Consider the following 18,161-nt stretch of genomic DNA (forward strand, 5'->3'; position numbering starts at 1 on the left):
TGCACTGAGGAGCTGGTTTCTGTGTTTGATAGCTGGGTGAATCTGCATTTTTTCATGGTGAAGCATTTTCGTGTTACTTTATGGACAAATCAGATTTGGATTGCGCTTTCTACTATCAGTGGAAGCAAGCATGTGTATGAGGGTCAACTCTGCTTGAGTTTGTCACTCTTGTATACTGAAGTCCTAGGGTGATTTTTTTTTAAGGCCAGGACCTTCAAGTTAGACCATGTATTCTTTGTGGCTGAATGAAGTGGCAGGTCTAAACTATTGGGAGGTACATCTTCAGGAAATCAGCCACTTATACTGACCATCTGGATAACTATAATTTCTATCTCATTTCTGAATTTTAGGCAAGGTTACTGAGAAAGCTGTGACAAGATACAATCTGACAATGTCTTGATTCTTCAGATTTCCTATGCCACGTTTATATGAACATGTTTGTGGAAGTTAATGAGCTGTGCATAAACAGGATATGGATAGTGGAAATAGTTGTATTGCTGTCAAAGGACAGGAAGCAAGCTGTTACAGGCAACTGTTATGCTTGCGTGACTCTGTAGCACTACAGGCAGCACTGTAACTAAAGGGAGAATGACAGAAGCACCAAGTTGGGGGGCTGACTTAAATGTTGGGAGGAGGGTATGGGGGAGGCCAGAAAAAATAGCAGCCACTACACTGATGATCTGTCCACTGCCATCAAAGGCTGCCCAACTGCAGCTGCTTCCCCATATGCCACTTTGGCCCAGAGTACAGAACTGCACAGTTATACCTGGATACAGCTGTGAAGGAACCACTTAAACTTTAACTGGGCTTCATCCAGATTCAGAATTTGGGCAGTTTGACACCACAGGTTCATGCAGATTTTAATAGCTTATATCAGCTGTTCTGAACTTCTGAGCAGCAGCTCTTCCTCCCAACCCCCCTTTTAAAGCAGCCTAAATGTTCATACCCACAGATGACACCTTGCTCTGTCTTAATTGTGATTGATCCATTTGGGACAGTAGGATGAACTGGTGTTAGATATTTAATGGAGTGTGCTCCTAGATGCCTAGCTCACAGCTCTGGCCAAGAGCACCTTTTCCATCATGGATTTGGTGAAGCTGGTAAGTATGACTTTCACCCTTCATTTAAGATAGCTGTAAGAAATGGGCTTCTTTAAGGAACAGTGTCCTCCAGCCCAAACATACATGTCAATACCCAAAACAAATGCAGGGCTCTTCAGGAATTAGGAATTTTGTGGGAGAGGGTGTGGATGGGTACAGTTGTGTATTGGAGGACATGTGTATCTGAAGAAGAAACAAAGAAACAGACAAGGAACAAGAAAGCCAGACTTGAAAAACACTGAGAGCATGGCTGTAGGAAAAGCCCCACTGATTTTGTGCCAAGCACTGTGAGTTGGGTCTGTTTCTTTCCGTGTTTGGGGAAAAAAGACTTGGCATATTTTATGTTAAGGAATAGGAATGCATCAGAGACCCGACTTAGTTATCAGTTTCTCTTCCTAATGGAAACAATTTGAAGGGTTGTGAATTTTGACTAACTGTTGCAGCTTGTCTGGAGTGAGCACTGGGTGTTCTCATTAACCAGATAACAAGGAAGTTCATCCAACTCAATTTGACTACTTTAAGGACACAACAGTTTGCTGATGCAGGCTGCTCACTGTTGACTTGTTACAAAAGATCCTCAGTATTATTTTGTTCTGCTGATTTCTAGAGGTAGATTTCTCAGAGTCCGGAGCGCCTGGCAAAATGAGGGCCCAGGGTGCCTTCGCTCCTGGCAGTAAATAGTAGAGGTCTCATGCCAGCCAGGTCCCGGGAACCCAGAGGAGTGGAGTTTGGTGCAAGTCAGAGGCAGCTCCTTACAGCACTGTGGGGGTTAGGAAGTGGAGCATGTTGGGAGTGCTGCAAGAGCACTAACTAACTTCCTGTTATGTTCTTCTCAAGTGTATAAATGTAACATGAATTGTTTCACAATTTTGTCCTTCATAGTTGTTTCTGCAGGATTTTTAGGTTCATTTTTTAGGTGGAACAGCTCTTTTCAAAGTGTTTCATTGTCTGTGTCAGTCTGTACCCTTACGCTGTACCCTCAAGAAGCCCCACAGTCCAGATCTGGCCCACCAACCCAAATGAGATGGACAGCCCTAGGGCCATAGTCAGAAATTAGGAGACCATGCTGTACAACTAGAATGAGATGGTCCCTGCTTTAGAAAGTTTAGTATCTAATCTATTTAGGCTGAAACCATTAGGTTTTTTCTTGTTTTTGTTTTTAAATATGAATCAAAACCAAGTTTTAAAATAGGAATATGATTTAAAGGCATTATTCTTATACTGCATCAGCTTTCAAATGCTCCTTAATAATAAAAAAAAAATTATTTTAGGAATCTGCCATAAGATTGCAAAATTATAACAATTGAATTATTTACAATGGTGAAAATGATATGGATAAAATTTATAGTAATCACTGGCAGTCATCAGAAACATTTACAGGTGTGGCATGATACTTAGCAAACTTTCTCTGAAAGGTGTTTAATTTCAGTGACAGAATATTTTGCTTAGAATATTTTTGTCACCTTTTTGTCTGTGTAAAAAAACAAAAATAACCCTGATTTTGGCCATTTACACTTGTGTGTAAAATATTTTGCATAGTTAGAATGCATCTTTTTATTTTCTAAACTTCTTGGTTCAGAGATGATACCTTTTTATTTTGGAGTTTTGTATATCTTTTTGTCTCAGACCAATAAGGCTACCAAATGCCTCTCTTTATTTTCTTCATTTTAATGGATTCTACATTTAAAAAATGTACAACATTTAAATACTGCAACTAAAAACTATACAAAACACCGCTTAAATGTAAATGATCTTGTATTAAAATAGTAATGAGACTGAATAGGTCTTTATTGTCTCCGATTTAAATAAGCCTGTTCATTAAGGCTTTACTTAATCTAATTTAACAGAAAGAAAAATAAATGTAGTTTCTGGCAGGGGATAAGAAAGATGTCAAAAGGTATGCACAGATAACACATTGTTGTTGATACAATCAACATTACACTAGTGTAAAATGTAGCAAATAGATGCCACTAATCCATAATTTTGCCCAGTATTCTTGAGAATTATCCTTTAAAGAATTAAGACTGATTTCTGTGGATGTAAGGTTATACCAGTTATTCTCAAACTTCTGAGACTCAAGACACCCCCTGGAAAATGTCAGCTTATACTTTCCTTTTTTTTTTTTACTACAGACAAGTAATAGAGCAGTTCTTTTGTTGCAAAGAGCTCAGAAAGACTACAGTAGGGTAGAATGTTATTAACACTATAGATTCTTGTTTGAAATGTCTGGATTTATCTTGTGAATCGTGTAGATAATTGTCTATCTACTGTATGTACTCAATTAGAAAATGAGGTTCCCCCCTATTAAATATAGGGGGAAAGTCCCTTACCTTACAATTGAGCACAAGGCAGAGGCTAGCAGGCAGGCTGTGGCTGTAGCTTGGGCCCCAACCCAGGGTTGAGTTTGGAGCTGAAGCCACAGCTGCTGCCTACCATGTTCCCTCCACCCCTGCTGCCTCTGCATGCCCTGCAGCCCCCAGTCTCCCTACCATGCCACTCCTTCCTGCCTCTCCTGTACTTCTCCTTACCTTTACTCTGTGCTGGCAAGCTCCATCCCTGCTGCAGCCCACCCCATAGCAGTGGTGCAGAGCTGGCACTGCTGTTTTGGCCCAGCCCCCTATCAGCAGAACAAAAACCAAGAGCCAACAAACCAGAAGCCCAAGAATCAAATGGGGTCACAAGATTAGGAGTATGTGAGTCAAGTCAAGGTCATAAACCCAGGTATCAGTCAGTCTGTGGTATTAAGCTAGGGGTTAAGTTGGGTTCACGGCTGAGGCAAGTTTTTGGTTGAGATGGGAGGTTTAGGGCAGGAGTAGAGCCATCCAGAACAGGAGTAGGCTGCATGGGACCCGGTATAGTGGCAGGGAGGAACTAGAAAAGATTCAGAGGTTGGAGCAAGGCAGAGGTTCAGGCTAGGAAGAGGGGAAGTAGGAAGCAGATGAGGGAACAATAAATCGGGAGGAGATGTCAAGAAGCAAGAGCACTGAAGCTAGACAGAAGGGAAATCTGTTTGGTTGAGAGCCAACAGAGCACTGCAAAGACTGCTGCTTACATGCTGCATAAAACCAAGTACTTTATTGGGGTCTCAGGCAGCTGGCACTCAGGCAGCTGGCAGCCACTTCCACACAGGCAGCTAGGGCCATCAGGGGGCTTGTCTGCCTGCCTGCTGCCTTGATTCCTGACAGCTATCCTTGCATGAGCTCCAGGTTTGTTGGTAGAAGACTGCTGTAAATAACACTGGATGGGTTTTGTGGTCACCTGTCCCTACCCAAAATGTTGGGGACTGAAAGGTAAAGTAAACAAATAAATGTCAGGTTCTTTCAGTTGCTATATAGCTTAATCAAGGAATGCCTGAAAAATTAAGGATGCACACACAACTTCAAATAATCTGTGAGAATCATAGAGTCATAGAATCATAGAAATTAAGGTCTGGAAGGGACCTCAAAAGATTGAGTCCAACCCCCCTGCTCTGGGCAGGAATACTGCTAAAATCAAATGATCCCAGCAAGGTGTTCAGTCTCCTCTTGAAGACTTCCAAGGTTGGGGACTGCACCACCTCCTTCGGAAGTCTGTTCCCGATTCCGGTCACCCTCACCGTAAATAAGTTCTTTCTTACCTCCGACCTGAAACCATCCTCTAACAGTTTATGGCCACTGCTTCTTGTCCAGGGCCAAGAACCAAACCTTGCGGGACACTACTGGCCACTTCCCGCCAAGATGATACAGACCCGTCCACCAATACTCTTCGGGTTCGACAGCCTAGCCAGTTCCCAACCCACCTGACCATGGACCCTGCCAGCCCACAAACCCCCATCCCCATTTTTTTTAATAAGAGCATCATGGGAGACCACATCAAAGGCCATTTTAAAATCTAAATTATGACATCAATTAATATGAATTCTCCTAGGTTTGCTCTCCAGGTAGAGAAACTTACCCAGAGCTGCGTGTACAAGTATTCAAATGCTGAGGCCCTGAAGAGTGGGGAGTGTGCAGTGTTAATACTGTACAGTCAGGGAGGGTGACCTGGTGCGTACATCTCAGTGTGCTCTGCTGGCTTGCTTAGTCTACCTGGTGACAGAGGGCAACAGTGCATAGGGCAGCCCTGATTGGCTGACACAGACGGCCCATGGCCTGCCTGTGTTTCCCTGCAGCACAATACAGTGATTGTGAAGGGGCATGTTCTGCTCCCTGCTGGAGCAGCAAAGTCCAGCCAGTGATGGATTGTCTTCTTGTGGGTAGTCAGGAGTTGCTGCAGGACTATGCTCTCTTCTGAGAGAAGCCACAGCATGTGCAGATGTTTGCTTTCCCAGGAGAAAGTCTCCTGGGAAGGATTTAACCCTGGTTGTTCCCAGATTATTTTTCTTCTGGAGCAGCCATTTTTACTCTGGGACAAAAAGCCTGAACATCTATATATACTTATGGTTTCTCTTGGGAGAGCAGTGATTCTCCCAGGAAAAGCTGAGTATCCATACAAGGCTTAACTAAACTTTTATAGAAAAAAATCCTTGATGTGTAGTTTTAGTATTATTCATAATCCCATATCAAGTATCCTGTGTTACTTTATAGCCTTTATTCATGGGCAAATTCAGGAGGAGGGGGTGAGGGGCAGTCATTCGCCCTCCTTCCCCTCTTTTTCCCCTCAGTTTGGTTGTGTTGTGCAGGTGCAGTGAGTTTTCTAAGCTCACCAACTTGTCAGCTTGGCTTTTGCTGGAACTGATGCTTTGGTGCAGCTCCAAAGGTGTGAGGGTGGCGTGTGGTGAATGCTGTCACTGCCAGTTGCTCTCCCTGTTCCCATGTCTTAAGCTAAATTCGGTAACATGGGAAAAGGAGAGGCAGGTGGTAGTGGAACTCAATTCTGGGGTCCCAGAACTGTGCAGCTCCACCTGCTGTAGCATATCCAGCAAAATCTGCGCTTACATGCCAGTGAGCTAAGAGCACTCATTGCACATATGCAGCGTAGTCAAAGTGGGGTTTGACTGAACCACTCACACCTTCCTCTTGAATCTTCATATCCAACGCAGCATAGATGAAGGGGGTATCATCACACACACTCTGGGTCTGTCCCTGCATTCACTGTTCAATAAAATGACTAGGAGTGAATTCCAGTAATCAAGTGGCTCATGTTGTAGAGTGATTCTTTATTCCAGGGATTCTGGAGTTGGGGGAAACTTTGTTTGGGTATAATATTTGTTCTTCACTTATGAGGATTCTATTGAAATATATTATTTTTGCCCATTTGTTTTGTCTATGTGAATATTCTAAAGTGCCCATTTGTTTATTGTGTTTGACTCCAGCATTTGGAAGTAACTTCTTTCTTTTCTTTTTCTTAGATATGATGTTGATTCAAAGAGCCCCAACCTATCAAAGCACGTAAGTAAATCCTTGTCACTGCATTCTACTTGCTAGGATGATTTTTGGATTGTGATTACTATATTATATGTATAAACTTTGTTAAAAAAAATAACATCTTGTAATAGATAAGCTATGCTATTGAACAAAATATTAATGGCATTGACGTAGTGTCAAATACATCAAATGTGGGTATTGTGCTGTGTTGTGGTTTTTGATGTGCATAACTCTTAGTTTTACTGTAATGACTAAATGTGGCCCACAAAGCCATCACACTTGGTCCATGGGGCTCCCCACAGGTCAGGAAATTTGGTGGTGGGGGAGCAGTGGCCACTGTTGCCTACTAAATTCCCAAACCCCAAGCCCTGAGCACCCAGCAGGGCCAGGCCATGCCCCCTTTCCCCCCATGGGGCCAGGTTGGGGCTGAGTCATGTCCCCTTCCCCGATTGAGGCTGGGCATAATGTTCAGCAGCATACATGTGCATATGTAGGTCATTAGCAGAAAACACAGGTTAAATATATTCTGTGAAGTCTAGCATAACGAGAGCAAAATTGTTTTCATGGGAGATATACTGAAGTTTTACAACTTTGTCATATATTGCTTTGCAGGATTTTTTGGGGCAAGTATTCTGCACTCTTGGAGAGATAGTTGGATCACAGGGAAGCAGATTGGAAAAGTCAATAGCGTAAGTATATTATTTTGTCTTGGATAAATACTTGCTGCTTCATGAGATGAGGTCATTTCTTCTAAAGTATTGAGGTATCTTGCGGATTTCTTCGCAAAAATTTAGTTGACATGCCAAATAATTATTTCTTTATAGGTTTTTATTATTTTATTTGATATTTCAGGTAGTTATAAAATGGATTAATTTAGTTAAAGAAATCTTAGCCTCCTTTTTTTTTCTTCCAACTGTGGGGTTTTTTTGTGAGTATGTTCTTAGCAACTGTGACAACCCTCAGGCTGTGACCCTTAAGCAGTATTGCGCCGCACTGAGATTAGAACAGCTCACTTCCTCAGCTGCCTGGAGAGGACTGTTCTCACCTGCCATGTCTCATTTAAGTTGTTAGAACCCCTTAATTTGGTTGAGCAGCATTTCTTGCTAGTGCTTTCCCATATCCCAGGGCATTAACAGTAGTAGGCCTCATACCACCATAAGTCAGAATTTCATTCTCAGCTGCCTCCTCTCCAACTACCTAGCCCTTTGGCAAGGCCTTTTATATATGCCAGGAGGAAGCATGGTTCCTGTGCTCTGCCTGTGTCTGTAAAGGTATGTGACCCCTTTATAATAGGGGTAATGGGTCCCTATTACAGCAACATTTTTTTCACTCTTCAGAACTATAACCTTTTTTCTTATCGCTGTCAGTGTAGGTATGGGAAAGAGCAGAACATTTTTATTATGGTCTTAACCTTGTTGGTAGGATAAATAGGTAGCTTTCTAGTTCTGTTTGTAATTTAGCGCCACTATTTGACTCAGATGATTGTAGGATTTTGTACTCTAGTCAACCTCCACATTTGTATTTGAGGATTTCATAATGAAGTAGATTAGTTTGTTTCCCTGTGGAAACAATATATCTAGATCTTATCTTTCTCTGACAGTGCTAAAGTGTGTTCTATTTTGTCCCTGTTGTTACCTCTAGCTACAGCCTGGCTATGCCTAAAATTCAACCAAGGTTTGAAATGTAGATGGGGTATACACATGTCACTGGCGTCAGTTTGTATTTACTTTTCAGTATCTTCCAAGGAAAATTATTATATTCTGCAGTGTTTAAAAGTTGTCTTTGGCTAAGTATGCTGATCTTTAATGTGCTATGTATAAATAAAATAAAGGTGGTGGTGTTGATGAATTTAAGTAAATGTCAGTGAGAGGAACAGTAGTCATGAAGTTCATGTAAGGGTGTCTGTAGATGAAACGGGCCCTACATTTGAAGTGGTGGGTTTTTAAAAGCACCTTTTCAATTTAGGGCCAATTAAACCCCTGTGTTGTGCACACACCCTTCCTCTCTGGTGGCAGGGAGGGGAGGGTGAGCTGCCGGCAGGCAGAGCGGTCCCTGGGCTGTATAGAGGGCTGGTGTTTCCCTCCGTGGCAGCACCCGCCCTCAGGCACCTGGCTTGGGCAATCCTGGGGGACACTGCAGCCATGGAGGGATGCACCGGGGTCTCATGCAGCTCAGGCAGGCAGGCTTGGGGAGGGGGCAGGAAAATCAGGCTCGCCATTTTCTTGGGAGGAGGCTGCCTTCCTGGGCTGCTGTCAGGCTTCCTGCAGGGCCTTCTGCAGAGCTGCACAGAGCCTGCTGCTTCACTCCGCAGCTGTAGGCGCAGCAAACCAAAACTCCTCCTCGGAGTTTTAGTTTGCTGCACTCCAAGTTATTTAAGGTGCATTACACCGTCGTTTTTCCTACAGTGTCTGGAATTAATGTGCAATATGCTGCTGAGGTGTGCAAACACTGACACCATTAAAGCTGTGCGAAAGCATTTAGCCTGCTTTAAAGTGTTGTGCACACACGCCCCTCATTTTGTTTACACATGGCCTAAGAAACTACTAGGTTTAACAGATGCTTACTAAAGATTCCATACTAGCAACATTAGAGAACCGAGAACTCCTCAACCTCAAATTTTGAATATGTTTTCTCCAGAACACAAGATATTGTATGTGAATCTTTCCAGTGAAACTTACTTGTTGCGTAATGGTTCCATTGTTTGTTTCCTTTAGAAGATAAGTTGTGACCCACTTCTCTAACTTTATGGCATTTAGCTCAGCAGGATACCCTTCCAAGTTTTACAAGTAAATCATCCTTTCAGTTAATTACCATGTTGTCCAACTAGCTCCACATTATTATTTAGCTTATTTTAATAAAAGTATATTATGAGTTATATGGACTGGTGAAAACAGAGAGGACATTTTTGGTCAGTAGCAACGGTTTTATTCAGTCTAAAGCATCTCCCAAAAGAAATCTGTTTTGTAAGAAGTAAATGGACAACCTGAAATTCAGCATTTTGTGAAACTGATCAACTAGAGCAGGAGAGTCTAACTCACCTGTCCCTGCAGGCTGAATGAATGGTACGGACCCAGTTTGCTGGCTGGATCAGGCCCACACACTAGCCCTGCATGCCAGATCAAGTGTGTGTCCCAGAATGACCCAAGCAGGTGCTACATACAGCATGGCCTCGGAGTGGATGAAATGGGCACCACGTGTGGCCTGGTCCTGGACTGGCCACCCTGGGTCTGGACTGAGCACGGTATCCACTGGCCATGCTAGATTCATGCTGTTCCTGGCCCACCTGCTGGAGCATATATCCACTCCATGCCAGATCCAGCATGTGCCCTGGAGTGGGTGGTGGGTGCCCTGGGTTGGCTGGCTTGGGATTGCACCGCACAGTGCCCATTCCAATATACTTCACACAGTGTTTGATCAGGCTGCTCTGGGAGATGCACTGGAGTAGGTGCTGCATGCAGTGCATTTCAGAGCAACTGGAGCATGCATCCCATGCCACATGTGGGTCCATCGTGGGTCCATCTTATGGACACTGCATGCTGTCTGTGGGTCCACTTGAAACCCACAAGCAGGACTGGGAGCTGGATAATAAGGCTCCACAGGCTATATGTTTGACAGCATTGAACTAGATCTTTGTCAGAGCTAGAAGGCAGCTTTGTTGAAGCTAGTAGTGAATTTTGATTATATAATTTGTTTCAGAATATTAATTTTTCTTTAAATACATTTTTATACAGATTGATGGAGGAAGATGAGAGTTATATATACTTCAGTAGGAGTGGTGTGAGGGGAAACTTCTAGCAGTTGTGTTCTGCAACACAGGCAGAAGCAGACAAAACAGTAGCTTAGCTATATTACTTCTATGTAATGAAGTCCCTGAATCAGGTCCTGTGGCTACTTAATCTACTTGCAGTTTTGGGGTGGAGCCAGACCTCTTAGAGAATGTCAATACTACAGACAAGGCATGACTGTTAGATATATCAGAGTGAGCTTTAAACAAGTTACCTCAGGCATTAATAATAGTGTAACCTAGTTAGCATGTTACTCAGTATATGAGACACTGAGTAAAAATTCAAGCAATTTGGCTGTGTGGAGTTCTATGCTAACACAGCTCCACATTGCTATTGGTACTCAAACATGGGTAGTTTAAAGCTAAGATGGGTATGTCCATATGAACTATAGTTGCACCTTTTGAGAGCAGCGTAGACGTAACCAGTCATTGGAAACTGAGGAAACTACATCTTGGTTTCTTACAAGGTTTTATCCAACTTTGCAGTAGTATTCTGGGGCAAAGATGACCATTGCCGTCTTTGAGACCCCCAAAAGGGGTCAATATAGGGAAAGTATACAACCTCTTTGGGGACAGATCACTTGCAATTCAAAATTTCTCCACCCAATTTTACTAATGCAACATGGAGACAAGGCAGAAAAGACCAAACTGTAGTACTCTGCTGATTCCTGTAAGAATTAGGACAATAGCAATCCCACAAAAGGCATTCTCCCTGCTTTAAAATGAAAGGCCAGCTGTCAAACAATTAGTATAATGTATTAAAAACCAGAGAACGAATAGGCTCTTCAAGAAGCTCTTTCTGCTCTTGAATAGTGTATTTTTAGATTTTAGTTCAGAATGTTCATATTCAATACGAGTTTGGTTTTAGTATATATTATTATGTAGTAAGCAGTGTTTGAAAACTTTAAGCAGGAACAGAAGATAATGACCCATTTCCTTTGCTTGGTTAGTTGTTAAAGGCACTTCACATGAGCAGTCCATTGTCTACAATATCTTTTAATTTGTTTGTAGGTGCAATACAAGGTGCTGATCTTAATCTTAGTCTCTATATGTTTTGTTGCCTGTATTACCTACACGTTGTTTACCTTACCATGTGCCAACCATGACATTAAATACCTGTTGTTGTGCTATGGCTAATAACTTGGACATTTTCAAAAGCTTGGGAGGCTGTTGTAGGATACTTATTGGAGTACAGACCTTATAGTTAGTTAAAACTTGCTCCAGTGTTGGCCTTAAAGCCCTAGTTCAAATTCAAGGTAAGCAAAATATGTTTACTTAAGACGTTGTCTGAGGGGAATAGTTAGGAGAGCATGCTTTTCTTTTACTATTTTTCAGGTAACTGGTAATGTAACTGGTAACTTGTTTTTATGCCAGATCACTGTGATTATGAAGGTTGTTTTTTTCAATACATGTAGTTATTAGCATAAAGTTAAGAATAAAAAATTGTATCCCCCAAAACGAGTTTTTAAAATTATATTTTAGGGGTCTCTCTGATTTTCATACAAAGCTATTTCATTTGTAAATAAGAGTTAGCTTTTCTGTTAGTCCACTCCCCAAGGATACATCCAGAAGCTACAAGGAGTGTTTTGTACACAGGTACCTGAGTTTTTTCTGCACATGCCATGTTTGGAACCCGAAGTGATACAGTTGCATTAACTGTATGGCAGAGCACCCTGACAGATTTAGCTCTGATGAGAAGCACCACCACACTAACAGCTATGCTGTTGTTGGCTGTAGAGCTAGTGTGGGTATCCTTGCACAGTGCTGCCTTGCACTGTCTAAATACCATTACATGAGCTAGTATGTACACAGTTAGGTTGGCATATCTCTGCAGCTGCTTTCTGCCTTGCAGAAATACTGAGAAACAAGCCAGGCCCATTCACGTAAATATCAATTTTAAAAGGTAATAGAGGTTAAATGATGTCTTCAACTGAATTGCACAGATACTAGTGAAGATAATGAGTTTGTATGAGTGTAAATTTTTAACAAATGCCAAAAAAGCATTAGTATGACAGTTTTACAGTATGCGGAAGGGAATGGGTGTGGTGTGATTTCACAGCAGTTTTCCTAGCATTGTCTAACATGGTGTAAACATCACTATTAACCAGCTTATGGGTAGAATTCTCTGAGAAAAATGCAATAGATAAAATTAAGCTGAAAACTCAATTGAAATTCAAAAAAGGAATCCTATAAAAAGTGGAAGTGGGTCATAGTTAGGGACTTCCCAAAATCAAGGAGGCAGGTGGCCAATTCTACAGGCTGATCGCAGGGCTGGCCGCCACTTTTGCAGGCTTGTAGCCGTTCAGTCCCCCCACGCCTCTGGCTGAAACTTCCTGGTGGCCCCACCTGTCATCACTGATTAATTGAGAGGGCTGCCTGTTAGGTGGTTCTACCTCTAACTGCTGATTGGTTGAGAAGGTTGTCCATCATGCTCCCCCACCCCTTGCTGCTGATTGGCAGAGGGGGCAGGGTCATATGACAGGCAGCCCTATGAGCCAGTTAGCAGTGAGGGGTGGAGCTGGCTGCCATCTTGGCTGCTCCTCTTCCCCTTTCCCCTCCCCCATCCCAGCCACCACTGGCTTCCACTGAGGAGCTAGCATTATATTTTTAGTAAGTTTGGGGAGTTTTTTGGTTTCATGGACATTTCCTAATTTGGTGGATAATGCCTGACTTTGTGATTTCTGTGAAATTGCAAATCGAGTAGGTCCCAAAGAGTATAGAAATGCTGCACAATCATGCAGGGAGAAAATTAGGAAATCCAAGGCATGATTTGATTTGCAACTGACAAGAGAAATAAAAGACAATAAAAAGGGATTCTACAAGTATGTCAAAAGTAAGAGAAAAACCAAAAAAACCATAGGTCCCTTATGGAGTACAGAAGGCAGTCTAGTTACATATGAGGCAGAGAAGGCTGCAATGTCTTTAATGCCTCCTTTACTTCCGTCTGCACAAACAGGGGCAGCTGCCAGATGATGAATGCAGTTGACTAGGAATAGGGAAGGAGACAGAATATCTAGAGCAATGAAAGCACAGATTAGGGATTACTTGGAGAAATGTCAAGTTTGCCTCCAAGTTGGTAGGGCCAGATGGGATGCACCCTAAGGTACGGAATGGGGTAATTTGACAGCCATTGGCTATCTTCTTTGACAACTTGTGGAGGATGGGTGAAGACCTAGATGACTGGAGAAAGGCAAATATTTTGCCCATCTTTAAGAGGGGAAGAAGAAAGATCTGAAGAACTGCAACTGGTCAGCCTGACTTTGATACCCAGAAAGATCGTGGAGCAGGTCCATAAGGAATCTGTTGTGAAGCACCAAGAAGAAAACAAAGTGATCAGGAACAGCCAGCCATGAATTCAGCAAGAATAAGTCATGCCTTGCCAGTCGTCCTTCAGTGACAAGGTAATAGGTTCTGTGGATGGGGAAAGAGCAGTGGATGCGATATACTTTAACTTTAGCAAAGTTACTGACATGGTTCCCCATGACATTTTTATCAACAAGTTAAGGAAATAGTGTAGATCAGGGGTTTTCAACCTTTCTGGGTCAGTGTATGCCTGGCGGCCAGTCGAGAAAGCAGGAGTCCCCCAGTTACCAAATGAGCAGGGGGGAGGCCCCCCTAGTGGCCAAATGGTGACCGGGGGGATCCCCCAGCAGCCAGTTGATGAGTGGGGTGGTCCCCCAGTGGCCAATCAGCAACTGGGGGGGGTGTCCCCTGTGGCTGATCAGCAAGCATGACGGCGGCAGCAGAGGAAGTGCCAGTGGCAGTGGCCGCTGCTGGGTACTCCCTGAGGCTATCTCAGGTACCCCCAGGGGTATGCATTGAAAACCCCTGGTGTAGATGAAAAGTGGACATTATAAGTGGTTGGATCATCAGGTTTAGTAAGTAGTCATCAGTGGCTCAATGCCTAGTTGGGAGGAGAGATCAGGTGGGGGTCCCCCAGGGGCTTGTTTTGGGTTCATTATTGTTCAATATCTTCATTAATAATTTGGATGATGGGATTGAGTGCACACTTAAGAAATTTGCAGATGGTACCAAGTTGGATGGATTTGCAGACATTGTGGAGAGGATCCAGAATGATCTGAATAGACTGGAAGATGGTCTGAGATCAATCAGATGAGATTCAACAAGGACAAATGCACTTGGCATGGAATAATTACATTCACAAATACAGACTGAGGAATGATTGGCTAGGTTTCACTAATTCAGAGAAAGACCTGGGGGTTACAGTGGGCCATAACCTGAATATGAGTCAACAGTGTGCTCTTGTTGCATAAGAAGAGAAAGAGTTGGGGGGAAAAGCCAACAGCGTACTTGGTTGTATTAACAAGAGTGTTATTTGCAAATCAAAGCAAGTGATTGGAAAGAGTCCCATGCAGTGACAGAAATGATTAGTTGTCTGGGAGGTAATACTTATGAGGAACATCTGAAAGCCCTAGGGTTGATGGAGGATTAAAATGGGGTTTTCTGGATGGTTGTAGGGGACAGGGCTAGGAGCTATGGCCTCAAATTGCAGTAGAGGAAGTTTAGGTTGGAGATTAGGAGCAGCGTTTTAATTATGAGAGTGGTCAAGAAATTATGGAATCTGCATCCTTGGAAATTTCTGTGAGCAGGCTAGACAGATATTTGTCTGGGGTGGTTTTAGTCAGGGATGTTCCTGCCTTGAGTGAGGACTGTACTAAATGACCTTATGAGATTCCTTCCAGTCTTATTTTTCTGTGATACTTAGGATCATAGTATTGGAGATGTAACACAGCTATTTTTCATGATTATAAAGGTGCAAAATGCAGGAAACTTTTGAAAGTATTTTTTACATCTGTTCTTTGACTCCTAATTTAGAATTATGTTATGAATGTTAATATTGTTAATCTCTCATTGAATTAAGTAGATTTAAGAATGGCTGCAGTCAGACTGCCCAAAGTTCAAACTGATTAGAAAACCCAGGACATGGCAGAAGGGGTTGTTTAGTTTATATTATTACTTCAACATAATGCCCATTTACGTGCATTATAGTAGGAGCCAGAAAGCCATGGATTCTGTTTGGCCACTTCATAATATGCTCTTTGCAACTGTCATTAAGTAAAGCTTGGAGAGAAGTTTGAAAGTTGAAATTAGGTATGGAGAGAGTCCATACTGATACCTTTTTCGAAAGAGAATTTTCTCATGTGATCACAAAGTACTTTGATGGTCTCTTGATTTAATTTTTAATCTGTCTTTAAGCGTTCCATTGGGAAGAGATGGTAGCTAAGTAGGCTTAAAATAACTGTCTTCTGCAATGCCCCAAAATGTAACAATCTTGGAAGCCTTTTTTCATGGAGTTAAGATGGAATGATCTTAATTAATGATCCTGAACGTGCACTAAAACCCTTTACCCAATCAACCCAGTGTTCTGCTTTTATTTGAGTGTGTGTCCTTGATACTGTTGATAGATAACTATGCATATAATTTTGTCCTTGCATAATCTACCCAGAAAGTTAACTCTAACTATTTTACCAAAGGTGATTTAGCCATTATAGCTTGATTCCAGAATCTTCAGTTTCAGACATGCATTATCCCCCTTTTATTATTCCCCTGCCAACCATTTTGCTTCCAGTGCTTCACTGCCTTGCAGCATTAAGGTGTGCAGATGGTACTACCTGAGGTGGTAGGGTCAGGATCTCCCACTTTTGGCTACTGGCAAATAGATTTAGCACTCCAGAACGATTCCGCACTGCATTTCCTCATGGCCCTCAGCCAACATCTCCATATAGTAAGTTTGATGACCTTCACTGTAGCCATACTGTGATGTGTAACAATCTTTGTTCCCTTGCCCTTGATAGCCAGTCTCATCTCTGCTCCATCTACTGGGCTTGGTGTATAATTACTTATAATAGCTGGATATTAGATACCATCCATGATGCGTACATGATCCAGTTTTTGATCAGGTCACCCCATCCTCCTATTCCTCCTTTCTAGTTTACTGACCAGTTTCAAAGAAGAGTCCTTCTAGAAGAAGGAGGCTGTGAGGAGGTTCCACTGGAACTGCAAGGGAAAGCATTGTACTTCTGCTACTTCCTGATCCTAAAAAAAATTGACAGTCCAAAATGCATCTATGAGAACCTCAACAAATTAATAAGAACATTAAACTTCAGTATGTTCATTTTAGGGAGCAGTATTCCTTTCTTATTCAGGGAGATTGATAGGCAGCTTTCAGTTTAGCTCACTTTCAAATGGCAAGTACAGAAGGACAAGAATCTGTAAATTTAGTGTATTTTTGGTTTCTTCTGGGCCAGTAAGTCTTTATGATACCTTATGATTGTTGCTACGCACATCAGAATATAAGATATGCTTGCCTGCGTTTTCATGAATAGCTACTAAAGGCCAACTGACATCAGATCTCAACTCAGCAACATGTATGCAGTTTCTTACATCCCTCTTTCTTGACTATTAAATCATCCAGAAAAAATCCTCACTTCCATCCACAGAAAGGATTGCCTTATTGGAACTGTCCTGGACTCCATTCAGGCCAGATCTTTTCTTCCAGAAGAGGGATTTTCAAACCACATCACACTATTTTCTCATTTGAACTAGAGATCCAAATATAGAACCAGCACCATACCTACAGGCTGGGGAACTCCCTTCACGTCAGTGCAGAGGCAGAAAAGGATCTTGGAGTCATTTTTGATGTCAAAATGAACATGGGCCAACAGTGTGGGGAAGTGGGAAGGCCAACCGCACCTTGTCATGCATCCACAGATGCATGTCGAGCAGGTCCAAGGAGGTGATCCTTCCCCTCTATGCGGCACGGGTCAGGCCGCAGTTGGAGTACTGCATCCAGTTCTGGGCGCCGCACTTCAAGAGGGATGTGGACAGCATGGAGAGGGTCCAGAGGAGGGCAACTCGCATGATCAGGGGGCAGCAGGGCAGGCCCTACAAGGAGAGGCGACAGGACCTGAACCTGTTCAGCCTCCACAAGAGAAGGCTGAGGGGGGATCTAGTGGCCATCTGTAAACTAGTCAGAGGAGACCAGCAGGTACTGGGGGAGTCTCTGTTCCCCCGAGCACTACCAGGAGTGACTAGAAATAACAATCACAAGCTGGCAGAGGGCAGATTCAGGCTAGATAACAGGAGGTGCTACTTCACCGTCAGGGTGGCTAGGATCTGGAACCAACTTCCAAGAGAAGTGGTGCTGGCTCCTACCTTGGGGGTCTTGGAGAGGAGGCTAGATGTATACCTTGCTGGGGTCGTTTGACCCCAGTACTCTTTCCTCCACGGGCAGGGAGTCGGACTTGATGATCTGCTCAGGTCCCTTCTAACCCTACCAACTATGAAACTATATGCAATCTAGAGAAAAGACTTGCCATTCTCTCCTTGAGTGCTCCAGTGACTGTGCTTTTGGGAGATTAGGAGCAATGTCTTCAGAGGAAGCGCGTATCTTCCCATACCCATCACTTACAGAATATAGTCCACTTGTTTTGTTTATGGAGGAATTCAAACTTCAGGTGCCTTATTTATAACTCTGGGGCCCTCTTAATTGTTTTTTAATATCCTTTTTTACATCTGTTCATTTCTCTGCACGTATTTTCCTGGTTGGAAACATTGTGGTAGGGTGCTGCTGAATTGAATCCAGGTATACTTAAAAAGTTTTTTGAAAGGAAATAGCTGTCTTCTTTATAGATTGTTGATTTTTTTTTTTAACACAATATCAATGGTTTTCCTGATCTTTTCTAAGAATGTTCCACCGTCTCTCTAAAATTCAAAGCTAGATAGTTTTAGACCAAAAGAAAAAAGTAGGTGAAAGTAAAAATAATATTCAGCTGCTTCCATATATGTTTTCCCATTATTAGAGATGTGCAGGCTCATGCTTTCTAGCATAAATGTATCACTGACTGGATTAGGCAGAATGATATAGTCCAACACGTCTTTCTCTTATTAATCTATGCCAGTAATCTGTTG

At 42.6% G+C, this 18,161-nt stretch overlaps 1 protein-coding gene across 5 annotated transcripts in view; it reads left to right on the forward strand.

The window, feature by feature from the left end:
• CPNE8 (copine 8) overlaps nucleotides 1-18,161 on the forward strand; it is a 204,851-nt gene that overhangs the window by 83,505 nt on the left and 103,185 nt on the right. For all 5 annotated transcript variants that reach the window (XM_090042068.1, XM_090042066.1, XM_090042067.1 and 2 more), the window contains exons 5-6: nucleotides 6,430-6,469; nucleotides 7,058-7,134. In XM_090042068.1, coding sequence (XP_089898194.1) covers nucleotides 6,430-6,469; nucleotides 7,058-7,134 — 117 coding nt within the window. The remainder of the gene's footprint in view (nucleotides 1-6,429; nucleotides 6,470-7,057; nucleotides 7,135-18,161) is intronic.

The sequence above is a fragment of the Crocodylus siamensis genome, chromosome 4 (genome assembly GCF_052110815.1).
Source record: "Crocodylus siamensis isolate JL-2025a chromosome 4, ASM5211081v1, whole genome shotgun sequence".
Taxonomy (NCBI): domain Eukaryota; kingdom Metazoa; phylum Chordata; order Crocodylia; family Crocodylidae; genus Crocodylus; species Crocodylus siamensis.